The sequence below is a fragment of the Artemia franciscana genome, chromosome 13, assembly GCF_032884065.1.
Source record: "Artemia franciscana chromosome 13, ASM3288406v1, whole genome shotgun sequence".
NCBI classification, from domain to species: domain Eukaryota; kingdom Metazoa; phylum Arthropoda; class Branchiopoda; order Anostraca; family Artemiidae; genus Artemia; species Artemia franciscana.
The window spans coordinates 6,104,073-6,127,459 of record NC_088875.1 but is presented as its reverse complement, the minus strand read 5'-3'; the positions used below and the strand labels follow the sequence as shown (position 1 = coordinate 6,127,459).

General features: G+C 34.9%; 2 protein-coding genes across 2 annotated transcripts in view; both read left to right on the top strand.

Moving 5' to 3' along the window:
* The window catches only part of LOC136034442 (probable cytochrome P450 301a1, mitochondrial), an 84,676-nt gene extending 71,165 nt beyond the window's left edge, over window positions 1–13,511 (top strand). Inside the window, exons 7-8 of the mRNA XM_065715622.1 lie at window positions 1,466–1,672; window positions 13,349–13,511. Coding sequence (XP_065571694.1) covers window positions 1,466–1,672; window positions 13,349–13,456 — 315 coding nt within the window. The 3' untranslated portion in view covers window positions 13,457–13,511. The remainder of the gene's footprint in view (window positions 1–1,465; window positions 1,673–13,348) is intronic.
* Window positions 13,512–13,644: 133 nt separating this feature from the next.
* On the top strand, window positions 13,645–22,143 carry LOC136034443 (heme-binding protein 2-like). The gene is made up of 2 exons (XM_065715623.1): window positions 13,645–16,220; window positions 21,459–22,143. The coding sequence occupies exons 1-2, from the start codon at window positions 16,191–16,193 to the stop codon at window positions 22,029–22,031; spliced, it is 603 nt and encodes a 200-aa protein (XP_065571695.1). The 5' UTR covers window positions 13,645–16,190; the 3' UTR covers window positions 22,032–22,143.
* Window positions 22,144–23,387: the final 1,244 nt, after the last annotated feature.

The following is a 23,387-nucleotide window of genomic DNA, read 5'->3' as shown; positions in this document are numbered from 1 at the left end:
GTTGAAAGTCCTGGGTGCTGTTAAATCTAATTTCCTATATATACTTTATGCGTTTTTTTTTCGAACACACAATAAGGAATTTATTCTAAGATAATATTAAGGAACATTAGCATAAGATCTATTTTCTGTCTAGTCCTGTGATTTCCTTCATTTATCTATTTGTCTACTAAATTTATCTATTTTTGCAGTTTTTTTTTGCTATTTAAGTTGGTTTGAGTTTAAGTCTAGAAATTTGGAAAAAAAAACTATAAATGTAAATAATTTCTAAAATGATCATAAGTTGTGTTATTATAAACCGTATTACAAAAAACTAAGAAAAATCACTAAGAAATCAATGAGAAAATTCGCCAAGAAAAATTTGAAAATCTTCATTTTGTATTTGGGATTGAAATCTGTATTATAGAGTTCTCATATAATTTGAATTTGATTGTGTATACCAGATCACTCCATCTTCAAGGAACGTTTACATAACTTAAGCAAGACTTAAGTCTGGGTGCTGTTAAGTCAAATTTCCTAGATACTACTTTATGCGAATTTTAAACACACAATAAGGAATGAATTCCAAAATAAAATTAAGGAATATTATCACAAGATCTATTTTCCGTTTAGAGCTGCAATTTCCCTTATTTATCTATTTGTCTACTGAACTTGTGTTACTTATAAGCAGGATCTTAACAAGCGGTTAGTAAAGGACCCACTATCAGAGTCGCCGTTCGGAGGGGGGTCAGGGGTGGGCAAATGCCCACCCCAGATTTTCCAGGTGGGCCCAAGCTTCCACCAGAAAGGGCCCTTTTCCGGCCATAACTACCCATTATGTCCAACATAATCCATTCTGGTCAAATGATTTGAACTAACTGCAACCCAGACACTGTTACACTGTGAGACACTGTTAACCCAGCATGTTTCCAGCTTCATCATAATTCTTAAACTGAAATTGTAGTTTTTTTTAAGTTTTTTGATGGAGGTAAAAATCGGAGTAGAAACGTTACACAAATAAATATTATTTCTTCAAAGACTCCACATTGTTCAAATAAAATGACTAGAAGTTTTTCCCTGGAATTTTAGAATTCAACAAAACCATTGCTTAACTGAACAAACAAATTGAAGTAACAAAAAAGGAGGAGGAGCAAAAAGCTTTTAGCACACTCGAGAACATAAAAACAAACTCAAAAGGCTCTGGATAGTCTTTAATCGGCCCCAATGTCAATAAATTTTTAAATGCAGTTTTAGTTCTCTTACAATACTCAAGCTAACTGAGTTTTCTGGATCTTTGTAGATATTTCAGAAATATATTGTGGTGATTTTCATAATTATTTACAGTAGGCGAAAACTTTTTGCTCATTTAGTTTCAATCACAAATTTAATTTGTTTATGTGTAATTCGCTCCCTATCTGAATTTATGAATATTAAGAAGTGTCAAAGTGCATCGTTTCAATGTGATTCTGATGAAAATTCCTTTTTTTAGTGCATGATCACTATGCCGAACCAATACATGTCTACTCTTGAATGCTATTACAAGGAAGCAGACAAATTTTTGCCAGAACGGTGGCTGAAAGGAGATGATTTAGAGGTTAAAACAAATCCATATGTCACTTTACCTTTTGGCTTCGGGCCAAGAATGTGTATTGGCCGCCGAATTGCTGAACAAGAAATGTGGCTTCTTACTGTCAAGGTAATTGATAATTTTCCACATTTCTTAGGATTAGTTCCCAGTTATTATTAACTAGCTTAAATCAACGTTTACCGTGGAACTTCCACATAAACTATCAGCAACTATATGCATACGCAGGGTTATATTCGGTAGACAACCCAAATAAAGTTTTGATGCTCCCCCTGAGAAAATTTTAAAATTATTTTTCCAGTTTTTTTGATAATTTGTGATTATTTTTCATTTATTTGATTTGTTTTATTAGATAATCCTCTCTAATTTACAAGACTCTCTTCCACTCTCAAATAAATATTGACACCTTCAGATTACCTGGTAGTAGCCGCTTAATAATGATGATACTTTATAGTAAACGGACTACTAACACAAAGTAAAAGAATGGTGATGGAAAATGTTTTAATCCTCTTGCGTAGCAAGATTTTCTGTTAATCATCGATTATTATGAAAGATCAATATTAGGTTGATATAGTCTTCATCTCGTATTGATTCTTTTTATAATTTCTTTTTGTATTTTTGTTGCTATGTTGAAAGTTTTTTTAAGTGGTGTTTCAGTATTTCACAAGTTGAACAGCCCTAGAGATGGGGTATTCTTAATGTATATATTGAAAGGAATGGATTTTTAGGTGGAGGGTCCTTTCAACACACAGTGCTGAGGTTGATTGGGTTCAGAAAATAAAAAAAAATAGAAGTTTTATTTTTCATGAAACTGGATGACAGTAGTGGGGGGCAGGATGCTTTTTAAGAGAGCCAGAGGGGGTAAGCTATTGGAGCTACTAGTGCCTCCAGACGCTATTAAGCACACCAGGGGCTGATGCACTGTTAGAGCGCACGTTTGTTGTACACCTACGTAACAGGGTATGTTTTATAGGATACAGGTGCATGCTACGTAATAGGGAGGTTTTACCTTGATTGTTATGCAATAGGGTTTGGTTGTTACATCATAATTTTTTCATTGTTAAGTATTAGGACATTTAGAGTCAACTAGTTAAGCAAGTAAATATTATTAAAACATTTTCTTGAAAACATTTTTAATACCTTTCTGGACATTTTTTAAGACATATTTCTTCAAAGCGTTTTTCAAGACGTTTCAATATTATTCAAGATGTTTTTAAGACATTTCTTCAATGTGTTTTCAGGATTTCTATAGTTTTTACTTAATAGGGAATGTTTGCTTATGTTAAGGAAGAAGCATTCTAGAGTGACCTGTATCTTCAGGGGCCCGTGGGGGATCCCCGCTTGTAAATCATGAGGATAAACACGTGGGATGTAACGTACTGCAACGGCATTTTTTCTATCAAAGCTTTTTCTTTTGGAGATTCCATTTCTTTGCAAGACTTTTTTCTCAGGCAAGACTTTTTTTCAATCTACACGATAAGATGTTTCCCGATCAGTGAATTCACTGTCTCGCTTAATAAAATCATTAAATGGATTGTGTGTTCCCATATGGCTGCAATAATTGACATACAGAGGATCAAATCGATTACAAAAAATTACTTACATTTTGTAGTCATCTAAGCTTTAAGTAAACTTATAGCGAGTGTTACCATGCAATATTGGGGCTTCTTCAGAACATAGTTTTTAATAATAGTATCTTTTACTGTATTGGAGCTTGAATTTGCTATAAAATAAAAGGGAAAATATATTTATGGCTTGATTGTGGTACACCTTTATATAGGTACAAAACTCTTTCCTTTCTTCTTCACTAAAAAGAACTTCACGCTTATATTATTTCCAAAATTCATCCTAAAACAAGAAATCTAAAAAGCAAAGGCTTTGTATTGGATACACAAATTCTATACAATTCTATAAATAAAAACGTTATACTCATGGAATCATTGAAGAAGTAATTAAAACTCAACAACAGAAAAAACATAAAAAAATGTTAAAAAGGGTAAAACATAAGCAAAAAGAAACCTTGAATTAAAAAAAGGTTGGAAACCTACAAAACAATTCCAACGGGGGGCCCTAAATTTAGTCTCACCAGGGGACCGATTCGCGAGCAATTCCGACTGGCCCCTAACTTAACAACTAGGAAACCCTAGCATCAATTTTCAGAGAAACCCTAGGATCCAGTTCCAACCGGACCCTAGCGAGCAATTCCAGCGGGAGCCCCCACGCATCCCATTCCATCGGGGCCCTAACAACCAATTCCAATGGGGGCCCTTGCATCCAATTTCACCGCAACCCACAGCTGCCAAATATAATTCCAACGGAGCCCTGGTAATCAATTCCAACGAGGCCCCTAGATTCTTATTCCGTCAGGGGATCCCTAGCAATAAATTGCAGGGGTATTTGTTGTTAGAGATAAGTTTAAACCATACTAAGAGTTATTTCTGAGAGCTCTAAGCGAAAATATCCCTTTTTTTACCAGGTGTTAGATTTCAGTCCTCCTCCACCCAAAAATTCTTTTAACATCTCCCACGATAAATTTAAGCTGTAGACCAAGTTACTCAAAGCAATTCATGCCACCGTGAAAACATCTGGCTGGACCATGGCACCCCTGTGCACATTTTTCATATATTTTAGGTTAAAAATCATGCATTAAATCCATTTGTTCATGTTTTTGCAAATCAATCCTCTATGATACACCTTGTCAATTCACACTACCATGCCAAACTATTACTGAACCTCTACCACCATCTAGCAGGCCTTCATATAAGACATTTTCCACAAATTTTCTGTTATAAACCGTGCAATAAAACCATTGGTTGATGTTTACGCAACTCAATGCTCCTTGATGCTCCAAGTCAATTCACGTAACGTTGCAACGCTATGGCTGGCCCTCTGGCACACTCTAGCAAACCATTTCATCATTCCTAAGACAATTTCAAGATAATTTTTGTTGAAAATTATGCATTAAATCCATCCGTTCATGTTTATGCAAGCCAAACCTTCGTGATACAACTTTTCAACTTATACAACAATGTAGGAATATTACTGGCCCTAAGACACTCTCAGGCACCCCTCAGTCACTTTTAGAACCCTCCTTAGATCTCTTTTTGGCAACCAGTATGCAGATAGTGCCTTTTGATTTATTTTTTAAGGAATATGTAGTTTTAAAACATAATGGGTAAATTGTATAAGCTAGTGGATAGACCCACCTAATATCCCTAGAGACATAGCTACTGGAATTTTGAACTATGCTGAGCAAAATGGTTTTCTCAAAATTTTGACTGGAATTGTTTGGAAAATTATATCCTACCGAGGAGGGCTCCTTACCACCTAGTCACTTATAGCTTTTATAACAGGTACTACTACTTTTCATTTCCTATCAAATTAGCACCATTAAAAGTTTCAATGATATTATTAGCTAGGATAGAGCAAAGCCACTGGTTAAATTGCTCATATGGCCTTTTGAAAACTTACATCCATACAGTCTTTATTTATTGAAACTCCTCTTAAGTGTTCCCAAAAGTCTCTTTTTAAGGCCCTCGGTGCCATTACCAAAAGTAACATAGAAGCTCAATTGTATAAATAATGTCTTCTGGCTAGTTCAAAATCTGACACATTTTACATTGAAAGGTTAAACTTAATAATGTAAGCCGTTGTACAGATATTGTTTGGTAGCTCTTAAGGATACGTTATCACAGTTCGTTTCGATTTGGTTTAATATCCAGCTTAACATTCCTTGGTATCTTCACTTTAATACTCTTAGCTTGAGAAGCAACAATAACAGTAGTAGCACTAGTTACATTAATAGCCGTATGAACATAACCCCGAGGCAGGGCTAACAAAGCCTCTTGACAATCTCTCTGGGCATAGTGCTTCGATTTATTTCAATACAATTTCAATATTTCCATACATATTCATCTTAATAGTCTTAGTTTTTTATGGCACTTGGTATTAACCAAGTGACATATAACAATCGCAAATTCCGTCGGTCTGTCTGTCGGTCCCGGTTTTGCTACTTTAGGCACTTCCAGGTAAGCTAGGACGATGAAATTTGGCAGGCATATCAGGAACCAAACCAGATTAAATTACAAATAGTCTTTCCGATTTGGCTATCTGGGGGGAGTGGGGGGCCGGTTAATTCGGAAAAAAAAATTAAGTATTTTTAACTTACGGATCTAAATGGTTGATCAGACCTAAATGAAATTTTATTTTTGGAAGGATATCGTGTCTCAGAGCTTTTATTTTTAATCCAGACCAGATCTGGTGACATTAGGGGGGGGGGTTAGGAGGGGGAATATTAAAATCTTGGAAAACACTTAGAGTGGAGGGATCGGGATGAAACTTGGTGGGGAAAATAAGGACCAAGTCCTAGATACATGATTGACATAACCGGAACGGATTCGCTCTCTTTGGAGTATTTGGGAGGGTGGATAATTCTGAAAAATTAGAAAAAAATGAGGTATTTTTAACTTATGAACGGGAGATCGGATCTCAATAAAATTTGATATTTAGAAGTATATCGTGTCTCAAAGCTCTTATTTCAAATCCCGACCTGAGCTGGTGATATTGTGGGGAGTTTTGGGGAGAAACCTAAAGTCATGAAAAACACTTAGAGTGGAGGGATTGGGATGAAACTTGGGGGGAAAATAAGCAAAAGTCTTAGATACGTGATTGACACAATTGGAACGGATCCGCTCTATTTGGGGGAATTGGACGGGGGTTAAATAAAAAAATTAGAAAAAATGACGTAGTTTTAATTTACGAAGGAGTGATCGGATCTTCATGAAACTTCATATTTAGAAGGACCTCGTAACTCAGATCTCTTATTTTAAATCTCAATCGGATCCAGCGTCATTGGAGGGGAGACCGGAAATTTTAGAAAATACTTAAAGCGGAGAGATCAGGATGAAACTGGATGGGAAGAATAAAAACAAGTCTAAGATACGTGACTGACATAACCGGACTGGATCCGCTCTCTTTGGTGGAGTTGGGGCGGGGGTAATTCGGAAAAATCAGGTATTTGTAACTTACGAACGGGTGATCAGATCTTAATGAAATTTGATATTTAGAAGGATCTTGGGCTTTAAAGCTTTATTTTAAATTCCGACCAGATCCTGTGACATTAGGGGGAGTTGGAGGGGAAACAGGAATTCTTGGAAAACGTTAAAACTGGGGTATTTTTATCTTAAGAATAGGTGATCGGATCTTAATGAAACTTGATATATAGAAGGATCTTATGTCTCAGATGCTCCAATTTCGACTCGTTTTGGATCCGGGGACATAGGTGGTTGGAGGAGGGAAACAGAAATCTTGAAAAATGCTTAGAGTGGATAGGTCGGGAAACCTGATGGGAAGAATAAGCACAAGTTCTAGATACGTGATTGACACAATTTGAACGAATCTGTTCTCTGTGGAGGAGCTTGAGGTGGTAATTTGAAAAATTTTGAAAAATTGAGGTATTTTTAACTTAAGAACGGGTGACCGGATCTTAATGAAATTTGATATTTAGAAGGAATTCATGTCTCAGAGCTCTTATTTCAAATCCCGGCCAGATCTGTTAACATTGGGGGGGGGGTGGAAGGGGAAATCGGAAATCTTGGAAAACGCTTAGAGTGGAGGAATCGGGATGAAGCTTGGTGGATAGAATAAGCAAATGTCGTAGATACGTGATTGACATAACCGTACTAGATTCGCTCTCTTTGGGGAAGTTGCGGGAGGGGTTCAGTGCTTTGGCGAGTTTGGTGCTTCTGGACGTGCTAGGACGATGAAAATTGGTAGGCGTGTCATGGAGCTGCACAAATTGACTTGATAAAGTCGTTTTCCCAGATTTGACCATCTGGGGGGCAAAGGGAGAGCAAAAATTAGAAAAATTGAGGTATTTATAACTTACGAGTGGGTGATCGGATCTTAATGGATTTTGATATTTAGAAGGACATCGTGACTCAGAGCTCTTATTTTAAATCCCGACCGGCATTAAGCCTCTGATTTTCCTTTTAAATCAATCTCTTGATTCTTAGAAACTTGTTAGAGCTCATACCTATGAGCTCTTGGCTCTTCTGGCTTCGTCACAAGTGCCATATGAGGTCTTAGCTCTTGCTTTTAGCAAAAGTAGCAGTGCAAGTAGTAATAATAGTAGCAGCAGTAGTAGTAGCCTAATCTATAATAGCAGTATTGATAGTAATAGACGCAGCAGTAGTAGAAGTGGAAATTGTATTATAATAAATTTGTTGTATTTGAGTTTTTTCAATACCCACCAAAATAATCTCTGTAATTTGTGACTGACGTTGATGTCAGTCTCAAAACTGTTCCTAAGATACTGGTGATATGCCCTTTTGAAAACTTGCATATGGACGCCGTTTTGTGATTCCGTTAACCTTCCCTCGTAAAACCTCCATGACAATTTAACCTTCACACCCTTAAGCACAGTTGTAATAACAGTTCGATTATTATTATTAGAACTATTAGTACGAGCAGTAGTATTAACAGTAATAGTAACAGTACGGTTGCAGCAGTAGTATAAATAATTTAGCCTTCGGTCAGTTGAATGTTCCCCTCATCCCTGCTCGTAACCTTATTATTATTTGCTATAGAAGTGATATTTAAAGTAAAAGTAAGAGTATCAGTAGAGCTAGTAAATATCGTAGTGGTAGAACTTTCAGTAGTAGCGTGCATACATAGACATTTTATAAATTGATTTTAATCTTTACATTTTCTGAGAGCTCTAACTGAACACAAAATCAATATTTAAGATTAAGTCTTTTTACAATCTGCAGAAAGGTAGTGTCTTTGGATTTAGTTAAAACTTTTCCTTAATATTAAGTCAAACTTTCAATTAGTTCGAGGTAACGAAATTTAAATAAGGAGTGACCTGGCTTAATAGTAACTGAAAATCTAAAAAGCGGAATATAGATACGAATAGATTTATCAAAATAATCGGATTTTAATGTTGATACTAGGTCTATAAGTTTCATCAAGTTTAGTTTTATCCGTCAAATGCTACGAGCCTGAAAAAATTTGGCTTCTATTCAAAAAAAGGAGAAAACACCCCTAAAGGTCATAGAATCTTAACGAAAATCACACCATCAGATTCAGCATATCAGAAAACCCTACTATAGAGGTTTCAACCTCCTATCAGCAAAAGTGTGAAATTTTGTATTTTTTGCAAGGAAAAAGATCGCGGATGAGTGTTCATTTTTTTGTTTATTTTTTCCCCAGAGTGATCAGATCGACACAGTGGTCCTAAAATATCACAAAAGGACTCATTCGAACGGAAATCAAAACTTCTAATGCCCTTTTTAAGTGACCAAAAAAATTGGAGGGCAACTAGCCTCCTCTGACGCTATTTTTTCCCAGAACTACCAGATAGAAATTTTGAGATAGCCACTTTGTTCGGCATAGTAGGAAATTCCAATAACTATGTCTGAGGGCGACTGAATCCCGAGCAGACCTCTAAGAAAGGGGTACAAGTTACGAACTTTGCCCAGTGTTTGCATATAGTGTTGGCTATTAGGAAGTTAATAGACGTTTTCCTCGTAACTCAGATCTCTTATTTTAAATCTCAATCGGATCCAGCGTCTAGAAATTTTGAGATAGCCACTTTGTTCGGCATAGTAGGAAATTCCAATAACTATGTCTGAGGGCGACTGAATCCCGAGCAGACCTCTAAGAAAGGGGTACAAGTTACGAACTTTGCCCAGTGTTTGCATATAGTGTTGGCTATTAGGAAGTTAATAGACGTTTTCAGGGAGATTTTCTCTGGTGATGGGGAGTAGTTCGGGGGGAGGGGTTTACAGGGGATGATCTTTCCATGGGGGAATTTTTCTTGGAAGAAGAGAATTTTCCACAAATGAGGCACTGGTTTCCCCAATATAATTCAAAAAACAATAAGAAATTCAACAAAAAAACTTTTTTTTCAACTGAAAGTAAGGAGCAACACTAAAACTTAAAACGAACAGAAATTATCAAGCATACATAAGGGGTTTGTTCCTTCGTCAAAACCTACTCTTTACGCTAGAATATTTTTAGTACTCTCAATAGAGCTATTCATTCTAATTAAACAGTCTTTGTGATTTAGGGATCATTCTTAAAGAACTGGAACTAAATTTCGTCTTTAGTGTAAAGAGAGAGATATTGACAAGGGGTTGAGTCCCCTCATACACGTAATAATTTCTGTTCGTTTTAAGTTTCAATATTGCTCCTTACTTTCATTTAAACAAACTTTTTCTTTTATTTTAGTACCTACCTAGATATAGTCTTAATGGTACTAGTATCACATTAGTCGTGGTGGTAGTAGAAGAAGCACCTGCAGTATTAGTTTTGGAATAGCAATAGCAATAACCCTAGCACCACGTTTTTATAAGTCGAATATCTCCCTTATGATGTCCCAAAAAATTTCACCTTGACACAATAGGCCGTTTATGTCAATACTCCCAGTCTTACTCCGATTATCGTAGTACTTGGGGTAGTTTATGAACAGTAGTAGTAGAAGCAGTATTAGTAAAATTAGAACTTTCAGTAACGCCCTTAGTGGCGGATAAATATTACCTTTTTGTTAATTGATTTTCCCCTTTAAGTATTCTCTGTAATTTTGAACTTAGCGCCCAAACCTATTTTGAAACACGAGTGACAATCTGCATGTACACAATGATACTTGATTTAGTTCAAATTCCCCTTTTCCAAATATTCTTTCAAAATTTTGGCTTTATGAGCATAACCTTAATTGTGCATTGTCATTGCTATTAAAAATTATAACAGCAGTAGTACCAGGTGCAGGCTACCTTTTGGTCAGTTGAAATTCCAATTCATGATGCTCCAGAAATTTCCTATTGATACTATAATTCGTTCTAAAAAAAAAAAATGCTGATAGGCCAGTATTAGCAATCTGTAAGCTTATAGTTGCTTTTGATTTAGTTCTAATTTCCCCTTAACGTTTCCACTTATGGTTATTTCAAAATGCTCAGCCTTGTTAGTAATCGCTACAGAAACAGTAGTTTCAGCAATAGTAGTAGTAACAGTTACGGTGGCAGTAGAAGCTGTGCTAGCTGTAATAGAAGTAATTTTATTAGCTTGCAAATATTACTTTTTTGGTCAATTGATAATCACCCTTATTATATCCTGAAAGTTCCAAATTAATCCATCAGTCGTTCCTGAGTTAAATCCTTTTGAAAAGTCAAATTAACATAATATGTTTTAAGTTAGCTCAAAACTCCCTTAACAGTCCTTGAAAGGAGAGTTGGAATACCCTAAGAATTTTGGGTAGATAAAGGTCAAACATATATTTCTTTCATAATAACTATTACTATATGTAAACAACGAACGAATTGACCAGTTCAGAACCTTTGCCCTGAGGGCTAGGTTCTCTTTAGGTCCCTCGGTCACTTTTGACTCGTAAAAAGGGACCAGAAAATTTAATTTCTTTTCTAACGACCTCCTATAAAGCTTAAATGAGTTTTCCTAACATGTAAATCTTATATGATCCTTTGATATATTTCACTACAGTTACCCCGGGCTCTAAGGGTCCACCCAATGCCAAAACTACTACTTTCATCAAGAAATTCACTGACAAATTTTAAAATATAGTATGAATAATTTGTAAATAAACTAGGAAAATACAATCACGCCTTATAGCTAGCATTGAAAGAGATTTTTGCTTACACTAGAACTTTTATAGGAGAACTTAATGTTCAACATTCAAATCCTATGATCTTTTAAAATACTCTTCCACTTGGCCAAGAAACAACTGATTAAAGAGGTTTGATTTAAGATTTAGAGATTTAAGCTTAGAGGTTAAACTGAAATTGACCGTATAAGCTTAAATAAAATTTTCTTGGCATTTTTTCTGAAAAAAAAACCGTATAAATTAAGAAAAACTTATAAATTAAAATTGACTGCCTAGCCTTAAACAAAATCCTAATAGCATTTCTTCTGACAAAAAATGTATGAGCTAGAAAACTGTAGAAACAAAAATTGGTTTTATAAACTTAAATAAAATTCTTATTGTTTTTCTTCTAACTAAAAAACCTTTAAAACTAAAAAAAAATGGAAAAGTATACGCTACAATTGAAAATATAAACTTTCTTTGTAAAAATGGTTGAATCTTCGGATATAATAGTATCATATTATATAGTTTGATAAATATAATTAACGAATATTTAAGTAAACTTAAACATATTTAACTAATAAATATAATTCCCACCTTCTGTGAGTCTGGTAATTGTACCTAAGCCTGTGAAAATTCCTATTCTTTGTGTCAAACTTTGGCAAAACCGTTAAAAATTTCGGTTGACATGTCTCTTTCTTTTGTAAAATCTATTCAATCGTTTCTGACTTTATAAAAATCTTGTTCACATATCTCAAGCTCTAGTACACCCCCTATAGGTTTGGTAGTAGTTTCTATGTCCAAGCACAAGTGATCCAAGCAAAGAGCTCTCTGGGACACTTTTCAATATAGGTAAAATAGAGGAGTGTCATTAATTGAAACATACTGAGATCTCTCTCACAAATAAGACGTTAACCATTTTAGTGGGACTCCATTCACTCCAAATAAGGATAGCTTAGACAAAAGAACAGAGTGGTCAACCAAATCAATGATTTTTGAAAAGTCAAGAAATAGACCCAAAACACACAAACCCTTAGCTGGACTAACGCACACAATATCTGTTGCATTTGAAAGTGCATACAAGATAGAGAAAGAGGGACGAAAACCATACTGAGAGTTAGTTATGAGAGAATTTCCTGCAGTTGATTTAGTAATAAATACAAATGAAGAGAGTCTACGATACACTACTTTTTCAACAGCCTTGGAGATGACAGGAAGAAGAGAAACAGGTCTATAGCTTGGAAATAGATATTAATCACCTTTTTTACGCAAAAGAGAGAGAGAGGTTAGTTACGTGTGAGATGGGGTTAGAAACGAACTGATTATTTTTTTTAAGGATATTATCACTCAGAAAATAACCATCAACTGAACAGCTGCTTGGAAGTTAAGGAATAGTACTAGAAATCTCAGTTGCATTGCATGGAGAAAGGAAAAACAAATTTACTACCAAGGGAAAACAAATGTCAATGTCACAAATGTCAATATCAATGTCACAAATTGTGTGTCACAAATTGAAGAGACACATCATATTAAAAAGGTGTGACCTTCAACTTTGGAGGGGCTCATTCACCTGTAGATCGGAAGTTCTAGTTTTTTTAAGAGTCAAGAGATTGATCATAACTACCCTCAACCTCTTTTCCCCAACTGCATTCAATCAAAATTTTTAGATAACAAATTTGTTCGAAATAGACGAAAGGTCAGATACAAAATTCAGGGGTGGACAACGAAACCCTTGAGCAAGATCCGCAAATTATGCCCCAAGAGCATTTAAGTTTTTATGGAAGAGGCAGTCTAATAAACTTCTTAGGGGTTCATTGTTTAGAATTTGAATACTCTAGCTCACTTTTTAAGAGTTCAAAGTACTCGAAGGGTAACTAGTCCCGTCACTAATGCCCTCTCTTCCCTAATTGCATCCTATAAACATTTTCTAAGCCATTTTGCTTAAAATATCCCTAATGGCATAATAAAATGTCTCTCAGGCTGAGCAAATGGGAACTTCCTGGGAGGGTGTAAAGAGGGAGGCATTGAATAGATTTGGATGGAGGAGGAGTTTGTGCAGCAGTGTTTTTCAGGTGGCTTGGTGCTACAATGAGCTAGCAATAGTATTAGTAGTAGTAGTATTTCCTTTTCTTTCACATATAAAATAGTTTACGTTTTCCGTTGCTTTTCTTATCAGATCTTTTTCTTTCCAGGTTCTTCAGCAGATGAAGATAGAATGGCACTCTGGTGAACTAGACTGTGTCACCCGAGGTGTCAACATACCTGATAAACCCTTAAACTTCAGGTTTATTGATTTGTAGTTTGATTTTGTAAATGAAACAAGTCAAAATAGAAAATAAAAATAGAATTTGTCAATGTTTTGGATTAATGTATACGACTTATGAATTAGAACTTGCGAGATTCTGAAATCACTGTTGATCATTTTATTACACTTGATAATGGAAATTTGTGCAGAACTTCATTTGTAACCATGATCCATGCAGCTTTAAAACATTTAAAATATATTTATCATGTGCGTGACATTTTGTGTAAATATGTGAGATTTACGGTATTATGTGCTTGTTTTTGGTTTATTTTTGCAATTATTATGCTTTGTCATAGCTATTATTATATATCTTTTTATGTGCGTTTGTATCATGTGGTATCATTTTATATTGTTTTTTTTTTGCCATGGGCACTAATTGGCTTTTGTTGCAATAAGTATCCATCTATCTCTCTAACTAACTATTGTATCTTGAGCTCACTAGGTGTTTCGCTTAGTTTTTTTTTTCAAAATCGTTAAGTTCTTAACCTTCCTGTTGTAGATGGGTTATGAGTCCAATCTGAAAAATGTATCTATCTATTGATCCAAATGATCTTTCATTCTAAGATGTTATGTAACTGTATATGATGAGTTATATATCATATAATTTGCAAGTCTTTTTTCCTTATTCTATAGCTTTTTCAAGCAGTTCATGGCAACGAACTGTAGGTAAGGAACGGCCCGGCTAAGTAGTAACTAAAACTATAAAAAATGAATTTTGGTATCAATAGATATATCAAAGAAATTAGGTTTTTATGCTTATATAAAATATCTAAGTTCCATTAAGTTTAGCCGTACTAATCAAAGGTTATGAGTCTGAACAAATTTGCCATATTTTCGATAACAAGAGGAAAACACTCCCTAAGATCTATAGAATCTTAATGACCTTCACATCAGTAGATTCAGCGTACCAGAGAACTATACTGTAGAGGTTTCAAGCTCCTATTTAAAGAGATGTCGATTTTTGTATTTTTTTTTGCCAGAAGAAAGATCACGGATGTGTATTGATGTATTTGGTTTTGTCTTTTTTTTTCCAGGGTTCATCTTGTATACCCAGAGTTCCTTGAATATTGAGAGAGGCCTCATTCGAATAGAAATTAAAAGTTTTAAGGTTCCTAAAAATTGCTATTGATAAAAAAAAAAATCACACAGTTAATATGACGTTAATATGACGCTAATCCTATTGGTTTCTTTCAACATTTTATCAATAAATTTAGTTAAAAGACAGTATTTGAACCTAAACGTTGTTTTGCCACTATATAAGTAATAATTTTAATGTTCCAGCTTATGACTGTTTTATTATATTTTTATTTGAATTAGCATACTACAGCTTACATTTCAACTTACGAAAAGGCAGGCAAAAATAAGAAGCAAAGAAACCGACTTATTATGCTCGTTCCAAAGACATAAGTTTCATTAATTTTAAGGGTACACTTTAAAGGCTACGAGCCTGAGAAAATTTGCCTGATTTGAAAAAAAAGATCAATGCTAAAATTATTTTTTTATTTATTTTTTTGGGGTTATCTGCCAAAAAATGAGTAAAAATACACGTACATCCTTATAAAACTCGGTATAAAAAGTAGGTCATTTTACGATTAGAATGATACAATACATAAAGGAACTTCTCAGATTCTAAAAAAACGAGCCTCAGCTGATATCGCCTTTAAGAAAATCTTTTTTTCAACATACCTACATTTGGGAGCCCCTTTATTGACAATTTCTTGAGTTGTTGCATACGGCGTATTCTAGTGGGGTATGTAATATGTACTCTTTGTCTTACTTTTGCAATCTTCCCTGAAATAAGTTCAAACTTTTTGTAAGGAAATTTTTGATGTGCGTTTCTTCTACTCTAGACTCTTAAAAAGGACACTAGAACTTCGGATTTCCAATTGAATGAGCCCCCTCAGAAGTTTGTAAGACCACATCTTCCATAAAAACCTTATCTATGTTAATAATAGGCAACAAGCATAACGTATAACCCTTGTCCTGAGGGCTGTAGGGGGAAGGGGTTGTCATACTCAAGTGCTGGACTCTCCAACAATGGTGAACAAAATAGCTATCTCAAAGATTTCTTTGGATGTGTTTTAGAAAATAATAGGCGAAGGGGGACTGGCTGCCCTCCAATCACTTGACTTTTGAAAAGGGCACTACAACTTCTAATTTCCAATCGAATGATTTCCTTTCAAAATGTCTATGACAACTCCTTTTTATACCAAAAGCGTTGGTAAAAAAAAAAACAAATAAAAAAATACGTTATGGCCACGCCACTCTTTACTGAGGCAGCGCTGTTGCGGTGCCTGTGATCTCTAGAGTTGTCACATACGGTTTATTTTTATTAATAAACTTTTAATATAATTAATATATTTATTTATTAATATGTACTCTTAGTCATACTTTTGCCTTCTCTCCTGAAATAATTTGAAACCTTCTAAAATGTAATTTTAGATGCGCTTTTCTCCCAAAACAAGTGAAACGAGAACTGAATTTTTTTTTTTTGTTCATTACCCTCTTAAGCATAATGAAATAAAGTAGACTTCCCTATTATGATGAATGTGTCAATCGCCTGGAATATTCGCGTGTTTGATTACTATAAATATGAATTAGTGATCGAATAAGATTTTTTGAGTCCTCTCCATATTGCATGCATTTTGATTTTACATCCTGCTTATCTCTCCTTCGTATTATTATATATGTGTCTTATTTAATTTTTGTACACCAGTCTTCATTAAGAAATGAGAATGAAATATATTGCTTTGTTATTGGTAAGATTGTTTCTTTTATTTTTATTTTTCAATGCCGATCAAGAAGCATGGAAAATTGCTTAGAGAAGAAACAAAATCGTCTTTTAAAATGAAACAATCAACGTTATGTCGTGTTACTCAGAAAGATTATGAATTTCAATCGTAAAAACTTACATAAAACGATTAGCTGTATTAATTTTTTTTTTACTTTCGCTTTAAAATCACCTGGAGGTACTAGAGCCACTTCCACAAGAGTAGGCCTACTACACGTATATGACGTCTCTTCCACATCTGAAGATCATATCTGAGATTTGGCAATATATATGAGGAGGATTAAAGCGTGATTTAAAACACACTTACCGGCTGAAACTCCCTCTGACAACGACTTATCAAAACACTTTTGGCCGATATCTCCGAAAGTTCGAAAATGTTCGATATGTGCATATTGAATTTGTGTATATGGACTCTTTGCCAGGCAAAAGGCCCACTTCTTGGGCTTTATGATGGCCCGCGCTCCGCTCGCCTAGTATTTCAGGTAAAAAAAAGCTTATAAGCTCGTGTTTCTTGCTGCTTTAACTTCAGTATATGTTCAAAAATTGGTAATATACAGTCTATTGGTGTAGAATGCCAGTTCACGTTTATATTTATAACCACAATACATACATGCATATAACTGTTAAGAGCTAAAAAGTGGAATTCTTCAAAATAATTGTTAAAGAAGGTAAAGTCCCATATTCATTCACCCTCATTATGGCTAATAGCCTGTTTGGCCGCATGGGAAAGGCTAAAAAACCTACCAGTTTTTCCCATAGTACTGATTGGTTTTGGAACTAGTAATTTTTATAGTTTCGCTATGGTGCCGATCGGTTTTGCGGCTAGTAATTTTTTAGTCTCCCAATGGTACCGAACGTTCTTTTTGTGTTGCAAAGCAAAAACGAGCAAACATTTTTGAAAGTGGAAAGCATTTGAATTATTGAGCTCGCGAAAGTTCGAGTTTTGGTGGATCTTGATCAGAACTACTAATTTCTGTATGCTATGAATCATTCTCTATATAAAGCAAACAAGATAAAGGAGAATATAGAATCTAATAAAAAAATTGTTGCACTGCAAACACACACAAGTAACGCACACGCGCAAAATGTTATCCGAGTTTTTTGGAAAAATCTTGCACCTATCGTTTGAAAATTTCTCTTTTCGAACCGATTGATTTCCTTATGTTTTTAAACGGGCTATAAGCTCAAAATCTTATGAATAGAAGAAAGGACCTGTATTCACAACTGTGTATTTCCCCTTACGGAAAATTCGGTCCCTAATTTTTTTTTTCCTCTTAGATAATAATATAATAGTCAAACGTATCACGTACTTGCCCTCATAACACCATTAGATTTTTCTATTGTTACGTGAAAATATTGGTCAGATTACCTAAAAATATAAACCACTCTTTGTTGTTTACATTTTATTTTTATTCTTCTATCCGAATTCAAAATTTGCTGTCTTGTTTTGATATGATCTTTTAGTGTTATCTTTTATATTTTCCAAGTGGTAGATTGTTTTATTCCTTTTTGAGTTTTTGCTGCATATTAAGTTTTTTTTTTTACTGTATAGAGTGAATCCGTTTTTCGAAGAAGTGGGTCATTTTTCAATAAATTTTATTTCTATCCCTATTCACTTCACTGAAAATACTTACTTTAGAGTAAATCCAACCCCTTTGTATTACTTGTTGTGTCAGAAAATATAGCAGCAACAAATTAATAATGTCCTTGAAACTATTTGTTGACAAGGCCTGGGCCAAAAATGGGGGAGAGTTACAAGAATGTGCCCCAAAAATTCTAAAATGAATTCATGAGGCATGCTTGTTGTGTCTTAAAAATTGTGTCCTGGAAAGCTCAAAATCAGAGGAACAAAATTAAGAGCAGGAATGAGAAATAGTTATATTCCACAGTCAGTGCGGTTCAAGTTCACTCCCTCCCCTTCGTACTCTTAAATCTATAAACATAGCCATACAGAATCTGTTTCGATACTTCCAGCTCTCTGAATAGGGGTTCCAAATGTATGCAAGTAATTCATTTTAAGACTCAAGCTTCATAGTTGAGTTAAAGTAAAACAGTGAGCATGTTATACCTTATTAAAATCATAACTGTGCCAAGGTTTTGTCTGCGTATTTGTACAGCCTTGGGGGCCAGTTTCTCTCCCCTTAAATTCTTAAGCATTCAGATTTGTACCACTCCACTGTCAGAACTGTTCAGGGATCATTTTAGGAACGATCTGTAATGACCTTTCGGTTTTTCTAGTCAAATTGGGATAAATATATATGCTTCACAAATGGTGTTTGATCAGTTGCCTGGAAAAAAGATCCTAGTGATTTTTTGTTTTATGTATTTGGAGGGCTTAAATCCAATGGGATCTAATACTCCTCACCGTCTATTTTTGTAAGTTTAGACATGACGCACCTCTTTTTAATCATTTTTCCTCGGTTACCTTTTAAGCAGTATAATAGGAGGGCCCAGAGCAAAATCGTACGCCTAAGCTATTTCACCATACCCCACAGAGGAAAGCTGTGAGGGAGGTATAGGTATAAGTGTATATGTCAAGAGCAGCATTCAGCAAATTGCCCGGGACAATTGAGAGGTTTTTTGGCCTGTTCCATTGGAATACATTTAGAAATGCCTTTAGGATTCTCCTTCCTCTTCTTACTTTAAAAACTTACGGTACCTTTATTTAGTCTTGACACCTCATCATAGAGGGATTGTTTAAGTAGTTTTCTTATTTTGGGGTCTGAAGCAGATTGTGCAAGACCCAAAGCTTGCTCCTTGATACGAACCCCCCATCCTCTTCCACCTAACTTCATGAACATAGGGATATTGTACATAGTTCTACGCATCATCGTTCAGGAATTGAATACAATCTATAATATCAGGTCCTAAGTATCCGTATCACACCCCCTCTCCTATTTCATATATATATAGACATTTTGCGCTTTTATCAACTCTTAGCTGTTCAGGCATCACTTCGAGATTTTTATAAATGATTAGACGATTATTCCAAATTAAAAGAAGACAAGTACATGTTTCAAACAATGTGTTTGTCTTAATGAAATTTGGTGCTTCAGGACATCTTATAACTTATTTAAACCAGGACTGGTCAAAGATTTTGACCAAAATAACTTTAAAGTATAAAAAAGGGTCTTGGAGTCTCCCCCCTTAGATCCTCTGCTTAAAAAATTCTTATTAAGGATTTAAATGACCTTATGACTGTCCTAAATCAAAATGCAGTAATTGTACGTGTGTATTTAACAAAAGATGTTAAAACTCAATCAAAGTTTACAAATCAAATAGATTTGATTTTGTAAAATCAAACAGTTCGTGGTAATGAACTGCAGTAAGAAGCGACCCGGCTCAATAGTAAAAGAAACTTTAAAAAACGGAATTTTGATACTCAAAAGAATCGGATTTTTATGCTGACTTTAAATATATAAGTTTCATCAAATTAAGTCTTTGACAACAAAAGTCACGAGCCTGAGAAAATTTGCCTTATTTTGGAAAATAGGGGGAAACACCCCCTAAAAGTCATAAAATCTTAACGAAAATCACAACATCGCATTCAGCGTATCAGAGAACCCTGCTGTAAAAGTTTTAAGCTCCTATCTACAAAAATGTGGAACTTCGTATTTTTTCCCAGAAGACCGATCATGGGTGCGTGTTTATTTGTTTTTTCCCAGGGGTCATCGTACTGGCCGAGTGGTCCTAGAATGTCGCAAGAGGGCTCATTCTAATGGAAATGAAAAGTTCTAGGGCCCTTTTTAAGTGACCAAAAAATTGGAGGGCACCTAGGCCCCCTCTCACGCTCATTTTTTTCCCAAGTCAACGGATCACAATTTTGAGATAGCCATTTTGTTCGGCTTAGTCGAAAACCATAATAATTATGTCTTTGGGATGACTTACTCTCCCACAGTCCCCGAGGGAGGGTCTGCAAGTTACAAACTTCGACCAGTACTTATATACAGTAATGGTTATTGGGAAGTGTTCAGACGTTTTTCAGGGGGAATATTTTTTTTTGGGGGGGGGGGTTGAGGGGAGGGGGCTATGTGGGAAGATCTTTACTTGGAGGAATATGTCATGGGCGAAGAGAAATTCAATGAAGGGGGCGCAGGATTTTCTAGCATTATTATAAAATAAACAACGGAAAAATAAATATGAAAAAGTTTTGTCAACTGAAAGTTTGGAGCAGCATGAAAACTGAAAACAAACAGAGATTATTACGCATATGAGGGGTTCATCTCTTCCAAAATACCTCGCTCTTTACGCTAAAGAATTTTTAGTAGTTTATACTATTTATTTCACGGCCTTTCTGATTCAGGGGCCATTCTTAAAGAGTGGGAACACAATTTAAGCTTTAGTGTAAAGAGTGAGGTATTAACGAGGGGACAAACCCCCTTATATGCATAATAAAAATATAAGAATATAAAAGTTCGTTACGTAAGTTAATTGTTAAGTTGGTATATTTTTTACTAATAAAAACGTTGGTTAAAAATTAAAAGTTCTAGTTGCCTTTTCAAGTAACCAAAAAGTTGGAGGGCAACTATGCCTCCCTCCACACCCCTTTTTTCTCTAAATCGTCTGATCAAAACTAATAAAAAGCCATTTAGCCAAAAAAAGAATTAATATGCAAATTTCATTTTAATAACTTATGTGCGGAGAGCCAAAATCAAACATGCATTAATTCAAAAACGTTCAGAAATTAAATAAAAAAAACTATTTTTTTTTAGCTGAAAGTAAGGAGCGACATTAAAACTTACAACGAACAGAAATTACTCCGTATATGGAAGGGGCTGTTCCCTCCTCAACGTCCCGCTCTTTACACTGTTTGAATCTTTCTCTCAACTCTTCTTTTTAAAACAGTAAAACACTTTAGCGTAAAGAGCGGGGCGTTGAGGAGGGATCAGCCCCTTTCATATACGGAGTAATTTCTATCCGTTTCAAGTTTTAATGTCGCTCTTTACTTTCAGTTAAAAAGACTGGTTTTTGTATTTAATACAAACATGGAGCTAAAATTAAAATTTAGCATAATGCTTCTATAAGCCTCTCCAGCCGATGACACCACATTATGTAATTAGTCTCTTGGACAAGAAGACCTGCATATACAAATTTTAATTTGACGATGAGTAGGTAATACCCTATTGAAATCAGAATCATAATTATATTTTGGTCTGCTGATAAGCTTAACTCGATGTATTGTAGCAATAAAGCATCTCATTTTCAGATATCTTTTCAAAGCATCTTGTTTGCTTCATCCCAGAGAGGAATTCTTTCATATAATGTCATCAAAAAGTTTCCAAGAGGTATAGAGTTACGTCGCTACTCTCCATCTAATTGGGTTTCTACCTACGGAAGATCGGAACAAGGTGATTTTGGACGGATTGCAATGGCTATGCGCCTACGAGATTACATAAGTGGCAATAATGCTGAACGAGAGAAGTTCGATATGTCTTTTCCTATGACTCATTCACTTGTTTCAAACGGGTCAACTGGAAAGGTTACCAAGTTATCATTCCCATTTGCTGAAGATGAACCACCACGACCAAACATTTCTCAAGTCTTTATTGAGCGTCGTCCAGGAATGGATGTTTTCGTGAAAAGTTTAACAGTTACTGGGATGGTCCGGAGGGAAGATATGTTGGATCATATGGCCCGTTTCCGCAGAAATTTAGATCGAGTGGGACTTACTGCGAAAGCAACAGATAAATTTTATTTTGCTGGCTATGGTCTTCCTATTCAGTTTGGACCGAGAAAAGCTGAAATATGGATTGTAAGTAAGCCATGGCAAACTGGCTGAATAGATTATTATTTCTTTAGTTTATTTTGAAGTTTCATTCAATAGATAATATACTATTGTAACTTGAAGTTTTGTAGCTTTCTGAGCATATGAATAAAAAAAAATGTGCTTTGACAAATGGCCTTATATTGAAAGATAGAAAGTAATATTAACTTACACGATTATCATAAGACTTTTATTATGGATGGCAAGCACCATCTTCTACAAATTTAAGTCAACACAAGGTAACCATACATTTTAGCCTAAGAATGATCCATTTTTTTAACATCTACTGGTCCACCCTTTGCGGTCCTCTGATCCTCGACATATAGTACTTGCCGTACATCAGAAATCTGACCTGTATTGGTTTCCTAATGTTATTTTGCTGGAATTGGTAATTTTGTAATATATTTCCCTTAAGTGTAACTGAAAATCAGCTGACTTTTTAAGAATAGTGATACTTCATTCCAAAATTGCGTCGAATGATGAAAAAGAAACGAGACCCAACGATAGTTTTGTTTTCAAGCCGTGCTTTCAACTTTGCTTTAAATTTGTGGTAGGAGTTAGAGGTCATCTTTACAAAGAACCAGAAAATATGTAAAGGTGTTAAATTTTGATGTAAAAGGTTAAAAACTAATGCTAAATTTAGAGATTGTGTTTTATAGGATCTCAAAAAGAAATTGATTTCACAGTCCACTTTTTTTTCTTTTGCAAAACCGCAGTATATAGTCTATTTCCCTCTACCTAATGTATTTACTAACTAAAACTTCCAAGCAAAAATGTTTTCGACCATTTATTCATCCTTTTACACAGGACTTAAAAAAAAACCTTACAGATAGAGCTGTAAGGTATTATCCTCCCATGAGTCCCATGACTTATCCTCCTGTAATACTTTTGCAAGAGTTTCACTTGTATTGTTTTCAACACACCATTTTAAACTTCATCAAAGGATTCTCTAGTACCCAAAAACAGATCTTATAGTCTATTTTCTCTATAGCTTGTGTATTTACTAACTAAAACTTCTAAGGTAAAAATTGATCTATTTTGCTATAATTTTTTCAAAGCCCAGCCTTGTATTTAAATAATCTACCTTAGTGTTGGATCAATTTATTCTCATTTTACATTGGACCTTAAAAAATTACTTACCGATAGAACTTACAGGACTTATCCATCTGTAATTCTAGTGAATATTTCTTACTCCTATCTTAAATAATAGGATGATAATCGATATCTGCCGATTTTGTGGCCAATGAAATGCACTTAAACTTGCAGAGAATATTGTTGCAAGCAGTAGTATTATTCATAACCAGTTCAACAACTTAGTCGGCGCTTTGTTGATACCCAGTTAGACCTCCCTCTCATGCTTTTTAAGGTCAT

Coding starts and splice junctions, on each gene's coding strand:
- LOC136034443 (XM_065715623.1), top strand. CDS start 16,191: ATGAGAATGAAATATATTGCTTTGTTATTG. Junction 16,221..21,458: donor AATATATTGCTTTGTTATTG/GTAAGATTGTTT, acceptor TCTCATTTTCAG/ATATCTTTTCAAAGCATCTT.